The sequence below is a fragment of the Lepisosteus oculatus genome, chromosome 2 (genome assembly GCF_040954835.1).
Source record: "Lepisosteus oculatus isolate fLepOcu1 chromosome 2, fLepOcu1.hap2, whole genome shotgun sequence".
In the NCBI taxonomy this organism is placed as follows: domain Eukaryota; kingdom Metazoa; phylum Chordata; class Actinopteri; order Semionotiformes; family Lepisosteidae; genus Lepisosteus; species Lepisosteus oculatus.
This window is the reverse complement of record NC_090697.1, coordinates 5,587,609-5,603,825: the sequence shown is the minus strand read 5'-3', so window position 1 is coordinate 5,603,825 and position 16,217 is coordinate 5,587,609. Positions and strand designations below refer to the sequence as shown.

The 16,217-nt window shown below is 40.6% G+C and overlaps 1 protein-coding gene across 1 annotated transcript in view; it reads left to right on the top strand.

The window, feature by feature from the left end:
• lama4 (laminin, alpha 4) overlaps positions 1 to 13,651 on the top strand; it is a 47,908-nt gene extending 34,257 nt beyond the window's left edge. The window contains exons 24-40 of the mRNA XM_015354949.2: positions 189 to 322; positions 485 to 656; positions 1,180 to 1,311; positions 1,544 to 1,686; positions 2,661 to 2,790; positions 4,228 to 4,365; positions 4,838 to 4,971; positions 5,117 to 5,275; positions 5,601 to 5,754; positions 6,684 to 6,877; positions 7,247 to 7,436; positions 7,652 to 7,807; positions 8,685 to 8,844; positions 9,384 to 9,514; positions 11,413 to 11,506; positions 11,938 to 12,057; positions 12,754 to 13,651. Coding sequence (XP_015210435.2) covers positions 189 to 322; positions 485 to 656; positions 1,180 to 1,311; positions 1,544 to 1,686; positions 2,661 to 2,790; positions 4,228 to 4,365; positions 4,838 to 4,971; positions 5,117 to 5,275; positions 5,601 to 5,754; positions 6,684 to 6,877; positions 7,247 to 7,436; positions 7,652 to 7,807; positions 8,685 to 8,844; positions 9,384 to 9,514; positions 11,413 to 11,506; positions 11,938 to 12,057; positions 12,754 to 12,899 — 2,487 coding nt within the window. The 3' untranslated portion in view covers positions 12,900 to 13,651. The remainder of the gene's footprint in view (positions 1 to 188; positions 323 to 484; positions 657 to 1,179; positions 1,312 to 1,543; positions 1,687 to 2,660; positions 2,791 to 4,227; positions 4,366 to 4,837; positions 4,972 to 5,116; positions 5,276 to 5,600; positions 5,755 to 6,683; positions 6,878 to 7,246; positions 7,437 to 7,651; positions 7,808 to 8,684; positions 8,845 to 9,383; positions 9,515 to 11,412; positions 11,507 to 11,937; positions 12,058 to 12,753) is intronic.
• Positions 13,652 to 16,217: the final 2,566 nt, after the last annotated feature.

The window sequence follows — 16,217 nt, the reverse complement described above, 5'->3', positions numbered from 1 at the left end:
CCAAAAGAAAGCCTACAGTATTCTCAGGAAAGCTCCAGGCTAGTCACAGCATTTTCAGTGCCCAAGAAGGTGCTAATTAATTCAAAGCTTGCAATCACTGCTTCTCGGCAGTTATCTTCCTCAACGGCCGCAACATTCACCTCACTCACAACTGCAAGCATGAATAGTTTTTCTTTCTCTGTGTTTAGCTGCCATCCAGTCTGAACCTTCCCGCTTTTGTTGGATGCATTGAGTTGGGCACCATGAACAATGAGGTGGTCAGCCTGTACCACTTCAAGCAAACACACAATGTTGACACCACAGCCACGCCTCCTTGTCCCAGGTAAATCAAATACCGTTTCATTTGATTTTTCTCTGTTCTTTCATCAGAGGAAAAAAAAAACCTTCAGTTATACCACCATCTATGAAAACAAAGCCCTGAAGTTGTCTTGTCTTCCTACTGATCATACCTACTGTACTTTTCTTTCCATTTCTGTTCTGGCAGAAACAAACTTGCTTTTGCACAGAGCAAAATAACCAGCTACCTTTTTGACGGAACTGGCTTTGCTCTTATCAACAATATTGGAAGAAGGGGAAAATTTGGAGCTGTAACACGATTTGACTTTGAAGTGAGAACCGTGGTGGACAATGGTCTTCTCTTGTTGATGGTCAATGGGGTAAGTGCAATGCCAGATACTTTGTTCTCATTTTTACTATGGTCACGTAATGGGATGTAAACCGAGATGAAAGGCTGTGCCTGTTTTAGGAAAGGAATTCATGAAATAAAAGTTTCCTGTGAACCTCTCTTCACTGTAAACTTTTTGCTTTTGAAAAAAATACTTATACATTTAACATTTACTGTATTTACTAACAGAATGGACTGTATCGCCCAATAGGCAAAGTAGGTTTCATGGAAAAAATAAGAACAAAATCTAACAATGTTTTTGTTTTATGATACAAGCTGTAACAAAGATCTCATCTTGAATAAATATATGTAAAGCAAGGATATGCTATCTGAAAAATAATATTCAAGATCATTTTGATCACCCATCTACCGATTGAAATCTCTACACCCATGAAAATGCTTCTGCTAGAGAGGCTGTAAGGACCTTAGTCTGGCTCTGCTAGAAAGCAGCTCCAGGAAATACAGCTGGGAACTGTTAAAAAACCAATGTCAAGTCTCTCCTATTGTTTTTCCAGACCAATTTCTTCATACTTGAGATAAAAGATGGCCTCCTGAGCCTTGTTTATGACTTTGGGTTCAGCAAGGGCCCTGTTACCCTGGAAAGCAACTCAACAAAACTGCGAATTAATGATGCAAGATCTCACGAGGTAATTTAGAACATTATGTCCAAGTTGTCATTTTGACACATGTGTTGTATAAAGACATAAGTATCATATATTCAGTGCTTTATGCAATGTCTTCAGTCTCGTTGAAGTAATGCATTTGTGTTTAAAGGTTAATATTGTACAGTACATACTGTACTGTATGTAGGATGTACGTACTATGTATAGCATAGCACGCTGGCTTCATAATGAATGAAACCACCCTGTTCTCTTTCAGATTTCTGTCATTTATCATCAGTCAAAGAAAGTTATTTTACTGGTGGACAGAAGCCATATAAAAACTTTGGAGAGTGAGCAGAAGCAAATGCCTTTCTCAGATATCTATATTGGAGGAGCTCCCTCCAGCATCTTAATGTCCAGGTAAACCTTTTTCAAACTGCATCTTAGAAAGCCACTCAGCAGAGAGCAGAGTCATCAATGCTTTCTATTGTCCCTCACGCGAGCAGATCAATACAGTATCTGTCTATCCGTACATGCTTCATTAGAACTATTTTCACTTACCCGTGTTAATGATATTTCAAGTGAAAAGCATTTCACAATTAAAATCCTTTGTAAATTCTGGTAATGTATTTCGAGAGCAATATACAGAACTGAAATGTTTTCCTGTGCCTGGTTAGCTGTGTCATGAGTTTTAATTGTATTGAACAGCTGACAAAGGGAAGGGACCTGTCCAGTAATTTGGTTTGTGCTGAGAGCAAGATTTCAAGTGCTCTGAAGAGTATGTAGCGGAGCTCGTTCGGGCACGGTGACGTCATCGCCCTCCCTGCACGTAGCAGGGTGCTCAGCCGCCTGGACTGGGGGGGGTCTCCTTTAGCTCACGCGGCTGGTTCCCTGTTGCGTTACGCCGAAGACCCGGGTTCGCGCCCCAGGTGTTGCAGGACGAAACGGGCGGCAGAGGGCACGAGCCCGCGCGGAACCGGAACGTAACGGACTTGGCTTTTTAAATTACTTGAGTAGAAGTGATTGATCAAGCTAGGGAGGCAGTGCTCTTGAGTGTCACCTGTGGTAAAGGTGAACTTGTTCAGAGTTCAGTTGCCCATCCTTGGTCATGTGAGTGTAGCCAACAGTGGCCAGGATGGCCTGAGTGGTGGCACCAAACTGATCATCGAGTGTCATCAGGACATGGTGAACTCAGCACTATCTGTCCCGTGGGCTTGCTGGGCTTAATGTGGGAAAAGCGTCACATGACTCCACGGGACTCAGAAGGGTGTGCCAAGTTCTCCCAAGCAAGCCTGTGGCAGGAAGCCCAGTCTAACACACTGCTTTCAAAATGTCAGGTTGTTATTTCTATGCTGCGCTTCACGTTTCTGCTTCGATTGCTATTCTTGCCCCAGACCTGAACTAGCTGCGCTTGTGGGCCTGAAAGGTTGTCTCAGAGGCTTCCAGTTCCAGAAGAAGGACTTCAACTTGCTGGAGGAGCCAGGCAGCATTGGAATCAGCTATGGGTGTCCAGAGGAATTATTTGTACGTGTGTCCAATAATATTAGTGTTGCATAGACTGTATGAGGAGTCACAGCTATATCGCACACATACACATATACAGTATATGGGATCTCATAGGTGACCACCACAATTAGGAGAATACTTCCAGCCAACTACACTATCTAGCAATTTTAAGGAGCTAGGAATCTTCTACACACAACAGGTTCTTTGTATCCCACAGCACCACCAGTGCACCCACAGGCCAGCACAGGAGAGTCAGAACCTCACCATTGTAGCTTACAATTTCAGAGAACTAAAATATTATTAGAGGAAAAGTTTCCGCAAGAGACACACACACAAAACAGATGCACACCATGGTCACCGAATACTTAACCAAATGTTCCCAATAATAAAATCAAGCAACGCCACTCTCCTGAAATCAGCTCTGTCCTTTATCCCGGAGCACGTTCTCTGCGGCACCGAAGGAAGAACAAAAATATTGTTTCAGTTGTCCTAAATATCCTCTCAGTCCTAAACTGCATGCCCCATTATGTATTAATTCAATTCAATTAAAGCTTTATTTTCCCCTGGGGGAAATTTGTTTTACAGCAGAGTCCTACACAGCTATAAAACAAAAACAGACAAACATCATCAACAAATTATATAGCACAAGAGTGTTTCAGGAGATAAGCATTGCTTTACATTGTTTGAGACTGAGATTGGAGAGAATAAAAGATTCCCTGTGTCTATTACCTTTATACCTGGGGACAGAGAGGCATCTCTCACAGTGTAAGAGCAGTGTAAATTCACAGTGGAGATGGTGTACCTCACACTCCAATAATGCTCTTGGCCTTTTTAGGCCCCAGTGTCTGCAGAGGACATTTAGGTTAATTTGATCTGCCCCATTGATTTTGCAGCTTACAGTACATTCACTATTCTTCCTAGACGATTACAATTAATGGTGATGATGTTACCAAACCAAAAAGTGAGACAGTATTTTAAAATGCTTTAAATAAGTAACTTACAAAAAACTTTTAAAATAGTTCTGTCTGCCTAAAGTAGCCGAGATTTTATGCAAATTAAACCAAATTTCTGTTTGGATTGGATTTTGGAAGCCATTCTTAAATGACACCTACAGGTATTAAGCTTTGTTGAGCAAAAGAGACAGGTATTTCAAATACAGAGTTTTACATTGTTACAGATGCTCACATTATAAGCTTTAGAAGCTGGAGGAAAATGTAATAATTTGATTTTCTTTTATTGTTTTTTACTGTTTTTGTACTTTACTATTACTTTACTATTTACTATTGGCTTTGCCATTAACTACAGTCAGGAGCAGGATATTGTTTATAACGTTCTGTTAATAGATCACTATTCAAAAATTGAAGTTTTTCTTGTGGCCTATTTTCAAGGCTTTAAAGAGAGGTTGTTTTAATGTTGTTTCATGTTGCTATTTCTGTTATTTCTAATCTTTGACAGATGTCCCATCAAGCATATTTCAAAGGGGAAAGCTTCTTGAGCTCCAGTGCAAAAATTTCTCCATTTCACAGTTTTGAAGGAGGCTTTAATTTCAGAACCCTGCAGTCCGATGGGCTTCTTTTCTACCACAGTAACGGGGTACGTCACTTTTTCTTCTCAACATCCCTCTACTGTTCCAGTGCCATTTTAGTCTCAATGCTTTACCATGGGCTGGGCTGAATATTGCGGTACACTCTCAAGCCATCACATGACACTGCACACTATACACTTAAACAGGCATCTTTTCAAAGGCATATGCTGGTTTGCACTAGAGCAGCTTCAGAGTGCCGTGCACGACATTTAGCATCAGTTGGATGCATGATGCAGGATTCAGTGGCTGCATGGCAAGCTCCCAGGTCCCCTGAAAGTCACAGGGCTTTGCTCTTGTGAGGCAGACAGAAGACCGATTTAAGCTCGCCCAACCCTACGCAGTGCTCATTCGGCTCATGCTTGAACCAGCAATATATGTATAATAGGAGTTCAACATGCAAATATTTACTCAGAAAAGTCTTATACTGTATGTATTCCTTGTGAAAATAAACCAAAGCAACTTTATATAATTCTTTGCTAGCCTGATGAATTTGCCATCTCATTGGAAAACGGAGCAATCATTCTTAATTCCAAAGGAGTCAAAGTACAGTCTGATGAGAAGCATTACAGTGATGGGAAGACTCATTTTCTTGTAGCATCAGTCACACCTGAAAAGTAAGCCTTGCATTATTTTTATGTTTTACCCACTTAACACTACTTCAACAACGACTGTTTCTCAACAACTGCTGTTGTCATTGTCAGTGTTGCTGTTTTTATTTAAATGATTATTTGTCTTGTTTTATAATTGCATCTTTTTTAGGTATCAGTTGATAGTTGATGACAAAGATAAACAAGCCAGAAGTCATGCAGGTTCCTCACAGTCAGCAGCCTCAGCACCAAACAAATTCTATTTTGGAGGGACACCAAGCAGTCAGTTCTTGAATTTCACGGGCTGCATTAGCAATGCATACTTTAGCAGGTATGTGGTTCATGAATCATTGAGCACATTATACAGTAGATAGTTTTTACATCACAACCCTCATATGTTAAAAAAATAGGGGTTTTATTTATGAATAACAAAAGTAAAATAAATGTTTACAGCAGTGGACCAGATTGGCTTGAATGGTTTGCATCTCAGTAATGACTAAATATGTTTTTTTAGTTGGATTTGATGAATTATGCAGATAATGATGTGGCTAAGAATGCAGGCTTATTTGCTTTAAATGCTGGGAATGTTGCCTTGGAAACGAAGCTGTTGTGTTTAAGATAATTACCAGAGCATAACAGTGCTCTCTACCTTGTAGGCATGACAGAGATATAGAAGTCGAAGATTTTCTCAAGTATACCGAGAAAGTCCAGACTTCACTGTATGGGTGTCCAATTGAGAAACCCCCTGCTGCACTGCATTTGAAACAAGGAAGAAATACTTCCAGATCAAAGAAGGGCAAGACAAAGAAGGTAAAAACAGATATCACCACCAGCTTGTACTAACATATCGTACGTTTATCTGTTGTAGGATTTCTGGTCTATCTAATCTAATGGAGATACTGTACTACTAATGGATTGAATGGGTTTCAGAGTCCAATCCCACATCCTTAGCTACAGAAACGGGTAGTCAGCATCCACAGGGTGAATGACTAGTTCGGTCCAGTAACTGCTTAGGTTAGCAAAGAGGGCTGTGGCAACCAAGCTGTTAGCGGCAGAACTGGTAAAAAAAAGGATGTACCATCAGGAATATTTCAATGGATTTTCTGTAGCTGCAGCAGGTTTAGTCCTCCGGCTGCTTTGGTGTCCATCTCAATTCTCAATTCTCCATTCTCCACAATACAAGATCTCCTTTCTCCACAATCCTCCATCCTCACCACTTTTTCCAAGTCCCTTGGCAAGCAGCTAATCGCAATGGGAGCAGCTCAGTCTGCAGGTTCCTAGTGATCACCTGACAAGGAAGTGATTATTACCAGAGGGTCATCACGGACTTGGATGGAGACAGGAGTGCATTTCCGCAGCTCTTATTAGGACCCGCTTTCTCGTCCTTTTTCTAGAGGAGAAGCTACAAAAGGTACCCTAATGACCCCTGCGATTTGCCAGGCACCTACAGGCTTGCAGTGACATCAAGAGCAACACACGTCTTTTCCAGTTGTCGCTGTACCTTCTGCATATTGCAGTAAAGCTTGCAGTATAACAAAAGACAAGTGGCTCTCTCATTCTCTGGTCTTTTGGGCTACAGAGGTCATTCCAGAGGGCCGAGACATCAATACAAAATTTGTGATTCCAAATTTAGAATAAAACAGGTATGATAAAACAAGTAATTGGCAACTACAAAAATGAAAAAGGAATTAAACAGCCATGGAATTTCAATGCTTACTGAATGTGTTTTTTTTTAAAAGGTGGGTAGAGACAAATTGAGCATTCCACACGATCCCATCAGCTTGAAGATCAGCCCAGAAGAACACCCCGGGTCAGAGAAGACACACTGCTATCTGTCAAGCCAGCCTAGAGCCACCCTTCACGCTCATCACTATGGAGGAATAGCAAACAGCCGCCAGGAGTATGGCCGCATTCCTCAGTTCTTCAATGAAAGGTGACTGTGTTTCTGCCACAGAACCGCTCCGGTCTGACCAGATGGCTTGGACACTTTATCATTTTAAAACCCCTTCTCATTTATACCCCAGAGTTTCCACTAAGCATTATCAGGTTGTTGCGACAGCTTGTCGCTTGTAGGAAAGATGTGCCTTAAAATGCAATGCGGCATTGTCGTCTGTACTTCAAGCAATGGAATGAAAAGGCTGTAAACAAGGAAATACTTGAGAAAGGGGGCTGTCTCATGATATACACCCCCTTTGCTTTCTGGCAACTCTGGGGAACTCTCCTTAATCTGTGGGCAAAACCCAGAAGATCTGTTGTTTGCATGGGTAATGACTTGCTGATATTCCTGTGTTCTGGCCTGTAGGTCCCACTTCTCCCTCAGCCTGAGAACTCACTCCTCCTTTGGGCTGATCTTCTATGTGTCAGACGAGGCGGAGGACAACTACATGGCTCTGTTCCTCGCTCACGGGAAATTAATTTACACCTTCAACGCTGGAAGCTCTAAGCTGAAAATCAAAAGCCAGGAGAAATACAACGATGGCATGTGGCACAACGTAAGCCAATCTCCCTGAATATTCATTGGCAGAGATTCTACCACCAGCAAATGACTTAATAGGTCTAAAGTAGATAGATTGGGTATCTTTGATGGATTATCTATATTTAATACATTTTAATATTAAATGGAATGCATTGGGAATGATGGATTTCCTTCTGCGCAGGTCAGTGGACATAATCTCTTTCCTCCCCATTACTGTGATTCATCCCGCAGGTTATTTTTACCCGCAGTGGAAATGAAGGGCGTTTAATTATTGATGGTCTCAGAGTGCTGGAGGAGCGCATCCCTACAGCTGACACCCTCTGGCGCGTCGCTGGCCCGTTTTATGTGGGGGGGGTCCCACCTGGGAAATCGCTGAAGAACATACAGGTACTGTTTATCCAGCAAGACAACAGTCCAGCGTATCGGGCAGAGCACGTGGCATTCTGCTTGTGATATTTCACATTCCAACACCAAAACTACTGTAGAAGTGTTCTTTAGTCGTACTAATTATGATCATAAGCAGCGATTCTGGTTATTCCAAAACAAAATTAGCCAATTAAAGATGAAAGATTCTACTTTTTCTGTTGGTATCAAAAGAGCGTTAGTTTCATTCCGGAACGAGTATTTCTTCCTCAGTCATTTAAAAGGTCATTGTAGAGGGGGGAGAAGACTGAGAAAATAAAAATGTAACTCAGTACGTAGGTGGATTCAACAGATGTTTGTTCGTGAATGTTGAATATTCAGATATTAACATTAAGTCATTTTCTTTTTTTAAAGAGATGTTTTTTTTTAAGTGCGGAAACTCAAATCTAATTTGTTAGGGTCCATGGTAGACAGAAGAGCATTGCTGCCATCGAGGGAAAAAATATTGCACGTGTATCTTGTAATTACAAGAAAATTATCTTGTTATTACAAGGTAGCGAATTGTCTTATTACTATCAATTGACATATTTACTGTGTCATAATAACAAGATACACATGAAGTATTTTTTCTTTTGTGCCAGCAAGGCTCTTCCAGAATTTTAAATGTACATTAAGATAAACATTTCTTGAACATTTTCTCGTAAATGGTGCTCTTTATTCTTTATTGCAGAATGGCTTATTTAAATGAAAGCTATGTTTTTAGACGGGGTATACCCTACTACAAAAACAGAAGAACAAACATTAAAATCTTAAAACAGCAGAACCTGAAACACTATAATTTTGTAAGCAAGGGTATAATGTGCACATTGAACGACTTCTACTCTGCGTTGCTGTCTTTCAGAAAAGCTCTGTATACAGCTTCACTGGCTGTATAAAGGACTTCCAGCTGAATGGAGAATGGATGTCTTCAATCACACAGACATTTGGCGTCACACCTTGTTTTGAGGAACCTTCTGAATCCGGAACGTATTTCTCAGAGGATGGGGGATACTTAGTTTTGGGTAATGCGCAGCTTTAGTTCAGTGCTAAAGTAAGCTTTTCACACTATCTCGTGAAAACATAAACCTGTTTAATATACACAAAACTGTGAATATAACCAAAAATGAATCTATTCCTTTCGTTTAAATAAACTTGTCAGTCTGACGGAGAGGTTGGCAGAGTGGATGTGTTCTGCTGGGATAGACTATGTGAGCCCTCACTGTAATTAATTAGGTGTTAGTAACAGTTTTCTGTTTTTGGAGAATTTACACAACGTTAATTTTGCACTTCTATATATTCTAAATTAGATGGAGTGAACTTTTCTAAACACCTCCTTAGAAAAGTGGACATTATTTAAGTCATAGTCTTGCACCAGAGACTTGAACCTCCAAATGATGAAGAGATAAATCCTTGAAACAAACACAGAACACTGTCCGTGCTTTTCTTTTTCATGGTTGCATACTGTTTCTTCCAGATATGCTGCTCTTTCTTCGTTAGAGACAGAATTCCAGACAATCACAGAGGTGTATTTTTTTCATGATATTATTTTCCTCTGCTCCAGATGACTCCTACAACCTGGGACTGAGGTTTGAGCTGGTATTCGAAGTGCGTCCCCGAGCTCCTTCAGGGGTGCTCCTGCACTTGTACACTGCTGAAGGACACTACCTCAACATGCACCTTCACCAAGGGCAGGTAAGAGCACAGACTCCGCCTTCACATACAGTCGATGCAAAAGAGCGGGAATGGCTTAACAAAGTGCACTTTGTTATAATAATAATTCTTTACAACTTTTCTGGACACTCCACTCAAAGCGCTTTACAGGTCATGGGGTCTCCCCTCCACCACCACCAGTGTGCAGCCCCACCTGGATGATGTGACGGCAGCCATAGTGCGCCAGAACGCTCCCCACACAACAGCTATTAGTGGGGAGGAGAGCAGAGTGATGAAGCCAGTGTAGAGATGGGGATTATTTGGAGGCCATGATTGGTAAAGGGGAGAGGGAAATTTGGCCTGGATGCTGGGGTGACACCCCTATTCTGTTCGAGAAACACCCTGGGATTTTTAATGACCACAGAGAGTCAGGACCTTGGTTTTACGTCACATCTGAAGGATGGCGCCTGTTTACAGTATAGTGTCCTGTCACTATACTGGGGCATTAGGACTCACACAGACCTCAGGGTGAGCGTCCCCTGCTGGCCCCACTAACACCTCTTCCAGCAGCAGCCTTAGCTTTCCTAGGAGACTCCCATCCAGGTACCGACCAGGCTCACACCTGCAGAGCTTCAGTGGGTTGTCAGTTGTGTGGTGATATATGTTTTCTGCAATTGCTGTGTTATGAATAACAGGGAGATGGTTATATGGTTTCACCGATTACCATGGTGTCAAGTGAGATTTGCCAAAAATTGAGTCAGTCTGTTATCAGCAACATGCTTGCAGTGATGCACAATCCTCCTTTTACATGAACTAAAAGATAAATCGCATCAGTTCTGTACACAATGTACACATAAAGCTGAACCACACATCAGATTTTATCATGCAGGATCTTTTACCCTTTGATTAGGTTTATCTGCTAAGGGGACTGAGCACCTACTCTTAAACCCAGTGATTATTAGCTCTGTTTGTATCACAAATTGATGAATGCTCTGCAAACATCCTGGAAAGACCATTTTACTGTGAACACATCATGAAGTAAACTTGTAAAGGTCGTCATTATTATAATTAGTTATGATTGTACCTTAATTCTCTATAAAGGGGAAAGTTTTGTTTCATATTTCTTAATAAATGTCTGCATAAAATACATGAAATAGGGTCTTGGGGTAGGCTATTGGCCACACAGAACATTATCAACAACTGTTGCCACAACTGTGGGTTATTATGAGTATACTGTAAACAGCTTGGTGTCTTAGGAATGTTAGATTAATGTTAGTTTTCTTCTTTAATCATTAGAAAAATGAATACCCTTTTCCTGTACATTTCATGAATTTTCACATCAACTAAAGCCTGTCAAACCACGTGTGTATTGCCAGTCCTGCGTGTCGTATTGTCGTCTTGTTTGTTGTGTACAGTAGCCTGTTCAGATCTTTATTGTAGCCTGTTCAGATCTTTAGTCAATTTCTGAATTTTATATCATAATAGCTTGTCTTCTATGCATCCTCAGTCATCTGCCTCAAATCCTGATAACATTATTATTTCGTCACTCATTCCTACTATAATACAGTTTATCATCACCTGTCGATGTTCTATAGAGCCGTATTATTTTCTTTTTCATTTTTCAGTCATTTGTAACATTGTAATTTATGTTTGTTTTAATAAGAAAAGTTTTACTGTTAAACAAGTAGTTCAGCCCACGGCTATTCATGTATTATTATATATAAGTGGTTATATGTTTTTTAATGTACTGTATGTATTTATCTTCCTTTATAATTGTTAGTACTAATAAATAATAATGTGTATCTTTGGTCCATTTTCTTTAGTTATTACCTTATTTAATTAAATTAGTGGGAAATTAATTTTTATTTCATGTTTTGTGGAGTTATTCTAGGGAAATATCAGTAGACACTAACTTCTAGCGTTTGGTTTTGGTTCTTCAGGTTGTTGTTCAAGTCAACAACGGAATCCGGGAATTTGCAACTCGTGTGACTCCGAAGCAAAGCCTCTGTGATGGCCGATGGCACAGGATTGCAGGTGAGGGAAATGACATCTTGATCGCGGGGATGAGGCGTTTGGAAAAATACAAACAGGCAGAGGTAGAACCACAAACACGCGTGGGAAGAAATAAAAGAGTGGAAGGCAATCACTGAGGATCATGAGATCCAGAAATGTGCTGTGAGTGGATGTCAGTGTTATGCCTGCCCAGTGCAGGGTCACAGTGAGGCAGAATTTGGAGATGCCAGTTAACCTGAACACGACGGGAAGAAACTGGAGAACCCAGAGAGCAACCATGTGGCCATGTGGAGGATCTGTAAACTCCACAGGCAAGATAAGCTCATCCAACATTGAGCCCAGAAGCTGAGAGGCCACAGCTCACCTCCTGACTATCATGCCACAGTGCCTCCCGTTTCTCCTTATAGATTCTTTCTATATTTGTGCTAAATGCCACAACGCTGTCCCTTTAGTTATCAGAGATGCCAACGTGGTGCAGCTGGATGTGGACTCTGAGGTGAACCACGTGGTCGGACCTCTCAACCACAGAGCAGTTGACAGCAGAACCCCAGTGTTTATCGGAGGAGCACCAGGTCAGTTCACAGTGCCACACTTTTGTCCATGTGCAACTTATCACTGAGCTGCAGCTCCCTTGAATCAGGCTTAGTGTTGTCTGGTTGTCAGGATGTTACTGATGTCCAACTTTCAGAACAGATTAAACTATTGTAACACCAAATACATGTAGATCGCTAATATTTTTGTCCTTGAAACATGACACACTATCTGCTAAACATGCAGAAGATGGAAAGCTTTCGTTTTGGAAAAACAGCTAGAGTATATTTTGAAGAATTCCAGGCAAAGGAATATTATCAATTGTGAAATAAATTGTTCGGTGCAGCAATAATATAATTCTCTTCCAACTACGTGACTAAATATACCAACATGAAGTACTGAGTTCTGCAGTTATACAGTCATTTTGAGAAATATCATATAGAATGATAAAATACACACTGGCTAAAGCTAATACAAAATTATAAACAAACTGTATGTGAACTAGTACAAATGAGGAGTGAGGCCTTACTTAAAAAATAATTGATCTACGACTCCCCAATAAAAGTAAAAATGTAGCTGAGCACAAGAATAAATTAACCTCAATAACACGCCTTTGACTACTTTTTCCTAACAGTCTGTGTTTATACTGCTGCTCTCTGTTATGATAATATGCAGTAGTATTCCACACGGTTTTTGCGCATTAAAACTGTGTTACTGTACACGTTCTTGTGTTCCAGCATCTCTGCTTCCACAAAGCCTGGTCACCCACCGGCCGTACACAGGCTGCATGAGGAGCCTGGCAGTCAACGAGACACCAGTGAGCTTCGGCAAAGCTGCCCTCGTCAGCGGAGCTGTCGGTGTCGGCTCCTGTCCAGCGGAGTAGCAGAAGGCCCACAGCACTGCGGCCACAAGGCACAGCCAGACCTGTGTGGTCTTACTATCTCTCTACTGTCTCCCTGAGCAAGAGAATAAAATGGCATCTTCACTGCACGTGTTCCCTACGCCTGCATCGATTAAAGAATACCAAAGACTTCTGGCTCTCAGAGCGCAGCCTATCATCCTGAATAATCATTTTGTAATTCTCATAATCTGGCTGTCGAGTCTTTGTAATTTAAAAAGAAAACTGTAAAAGATCCCTAATTTCCTTCAGGGGGAGGAGACATTTCTTTTTCGTGACGCTCAGAGATGTTTCTATACAGGTTTATCAGTGGAAAACATGCCATAGATTATTTTTTTTTAAAAGTTGTTGTAGATCTTTTGAGTTTCAATACACTGATTAATTGGGTAACTTTAATTTCTCCTTCATGGCCATTACTACATCATGAATTTCTTACTATATTCCCTTGCAAAAATCTTCCATTTTTACTGGTGCTGCAGTGAGAGCTAGATTTTCTTTTCTTTAAAATAAGTGCAGATCCAGCATCATCACTTAAAATCACAATATAAAGCAAAAATGCCACGGCCCTTTTTACTTAAAATGAAAACACGGGAAGACCCTTTATGTGTTTTGAATATGTCTTTTGTCACACTGTATTACTGTTAACACCAGGCAAATTTATATGCAGTCATTTTTGCTTTAAAGATATGCTAAACCTATCATTTGTGTGGACAATAAAAAGAATAGCATTTCATTTCTATTGTGTGCTGCATAATTGTATAAAAAAACTGGGAGAAAAAAGCATTTATAAACAAAAAACTGATTTGTAAGCATCGACTTGGAGAGAAAATGTTCCATTTGTTCTCATTTAAGGCTCACTGTGTTAAGCCTTGCAGACACCAGTATAATTTTAGATCTCCAAAGAAGGGCAGTCAGTAGGCATACAGCTGTCTGGTACAGATGACTGATCTGACTTTCCCATTCAGTTTTCAGGTAGTACTACCTCTACCAAGCTAAGTTATCTAACAAGACTCGTCCTTTCTGTGTACACAAAGCACAAGTTCATCTGCACTGACAGCAGATACAGATCCTATTATTCTAGTATTTCATATTACTATATGTATAAATTCAACTAAATTTTAATTACAGAGGAAAACATTACACTTAAGTTGTAGTGTCAGCAAGAAGAGCTCACTTGTCTTTGTGAGCTGTTTACTTGCACACATTTCAAACACTCTGCTGATAGTGTCTCACATTCTTTCTTCAGGCCTTATGTTTGTGCTCTAATATCTGCAATATAGGCTGCATATTTCTGCACAGAACATTTTGCCAACATGGTTGTATTTTTTAATTCAGAAAATTGTCATTACCGGGACCTCTCATTTAGGAATTGCTGTCCAAACAAGGCTCTCTCAACCCTACTGGTTAATGTCCATGTGATTCAGTATGTCTTTTTTATATTATGTCAGTACAGTATGTCTCATTTTAATCAGAGATATGTAACAAGTGGTAGCATCATTTCTTCATCACCAATAGGCGTGACAAAAAGGAACACATGAAATCCTGGAGAATTTATGGCCAACAGGTGATTAGATGGGGAAGATTAAATTGCCTTGGACTACAACATTGTATATAGCAGAAATAGTTTTCCAGTTGTGCACTATGTAATTTGATTGCATAGAGCATCCTTTAGCAACTCATAATCATGGATAACAAGTGGAAATCAAATGTTTTCAGAAACTTCCCTTGACAAGTAAGTGGTTAATTTTGGGAAAAGCTGCAGAGCGATGTTTTATAATCCACTACACCTTTTGTTACTGTTTTTTTGGTATGCTATGTACGAATTACAGGCGGCATCACAATCTGGACAACCAAATATATTTCTAGATTGGGATGAATTAAGGGGAATGCATGTTAATGACCTCTTACCAATTCACAATACTGAAAAGAGAAAACCTAAATAGACTGCTAATTCTGATTCACAGAAATAAAGTCAAAGTTGATTAGTGCAATTAATCACAATTAATCACAGTGCTCATCAACTGGACTAGCTGACTTTGAGCAGTAAATCAAGTATACTGTATAGTGGAGTCATACCATGAGTAACTAGATAGCTTTTCTAGGAGGACACTAGGTTCAAACAAGATGGAGGATGCTGCAACACCATTTATAAAAAGGACAACTCTTTTCCAAGGAAACCAAGCTATTGCAAGGTAGAAGCATCCTAACACTTTTCTGCAAGTCTTTTATTAAACATGTCTTAACATACTGTCTCATTTGCTGGTTTGATAACATCAGTAACATTGATTGTAGGCTGCGGAAATTCAGAAACGTCAAAACACGTAGCAAATTAATTGGGGCAAATCAAATCAACTTGAATGTACTCTACAAACAGAGGGTGGCAAAGAAAGCAAAGTGTATTGTGGATTGTGTCTCCCACCCCCTCCAACACGAGTTCACACTTCTTCCATCTGGGTTCTCCCTCTGCGTCCCCAGGTGTAACACTAACAGACACGGGAAATCTTTCACCCCCACTGCAATATCTCTTTCAAACAATGTATCGGAACTATCTTCTCCCTTCTCTTGCTGTAACAGTGTTGCACAGAAGTCTTGGTTGGTACAATTCTGTCTGCCATTGTGTTGTTATGTTGGGAGTGTGCTGTAAAACAAATGTCCCCACATTGGATAATAAAGCTTGAATCAAATCGAATCGAATCTCATCTGAAAGGCGAGCATTCCCTAGAAGGGTGTGGGCAATGCGACCCTGTGACTAGTCAAAGGAAGGCAACTGGCCAAGTGATTATATGGAAGCAGGAAGTAAAGGATTCCCATTGTTCTCTGTCTGCTATCAAACAAAGTCCCACTAATATGCACCACATAAGTGGGAAAAGAAAGGTGGGATTAAGGAGCCAAAACAAGTGTAGATTAAATGTCCTGCTGCCTTTGCAAGACAGCAGAACCTCGTGGTTCTGCATTTAGAATGACTTCCGAATCACAGACAAAGTAAGACAGCAGGAGGCTGAGTGTGGCTTTGGACTTAACAAGAGCTCAGAAGTGAACAACAAAAGAGGAATCCAAAGATCCTGAACGTTATCAAATGAACAGCACAAGATGGAACACAACAACGTCGGCAAAGTGGGGATGAACTGGATGGGCGGTATTGACAACCCACCTGATCGTGTTGTCAAGGGAACGAGCACATTGGGTGATTGAGTGGGAGGTTGGTACAGTAGGTTGGTTGATTGACTTCTGGCCGTGGTGCTGTGGGAGCTAGAGTGATCATTACACGCCTAAGTAAGACTCTGCAAATGCAGCATATAAAGG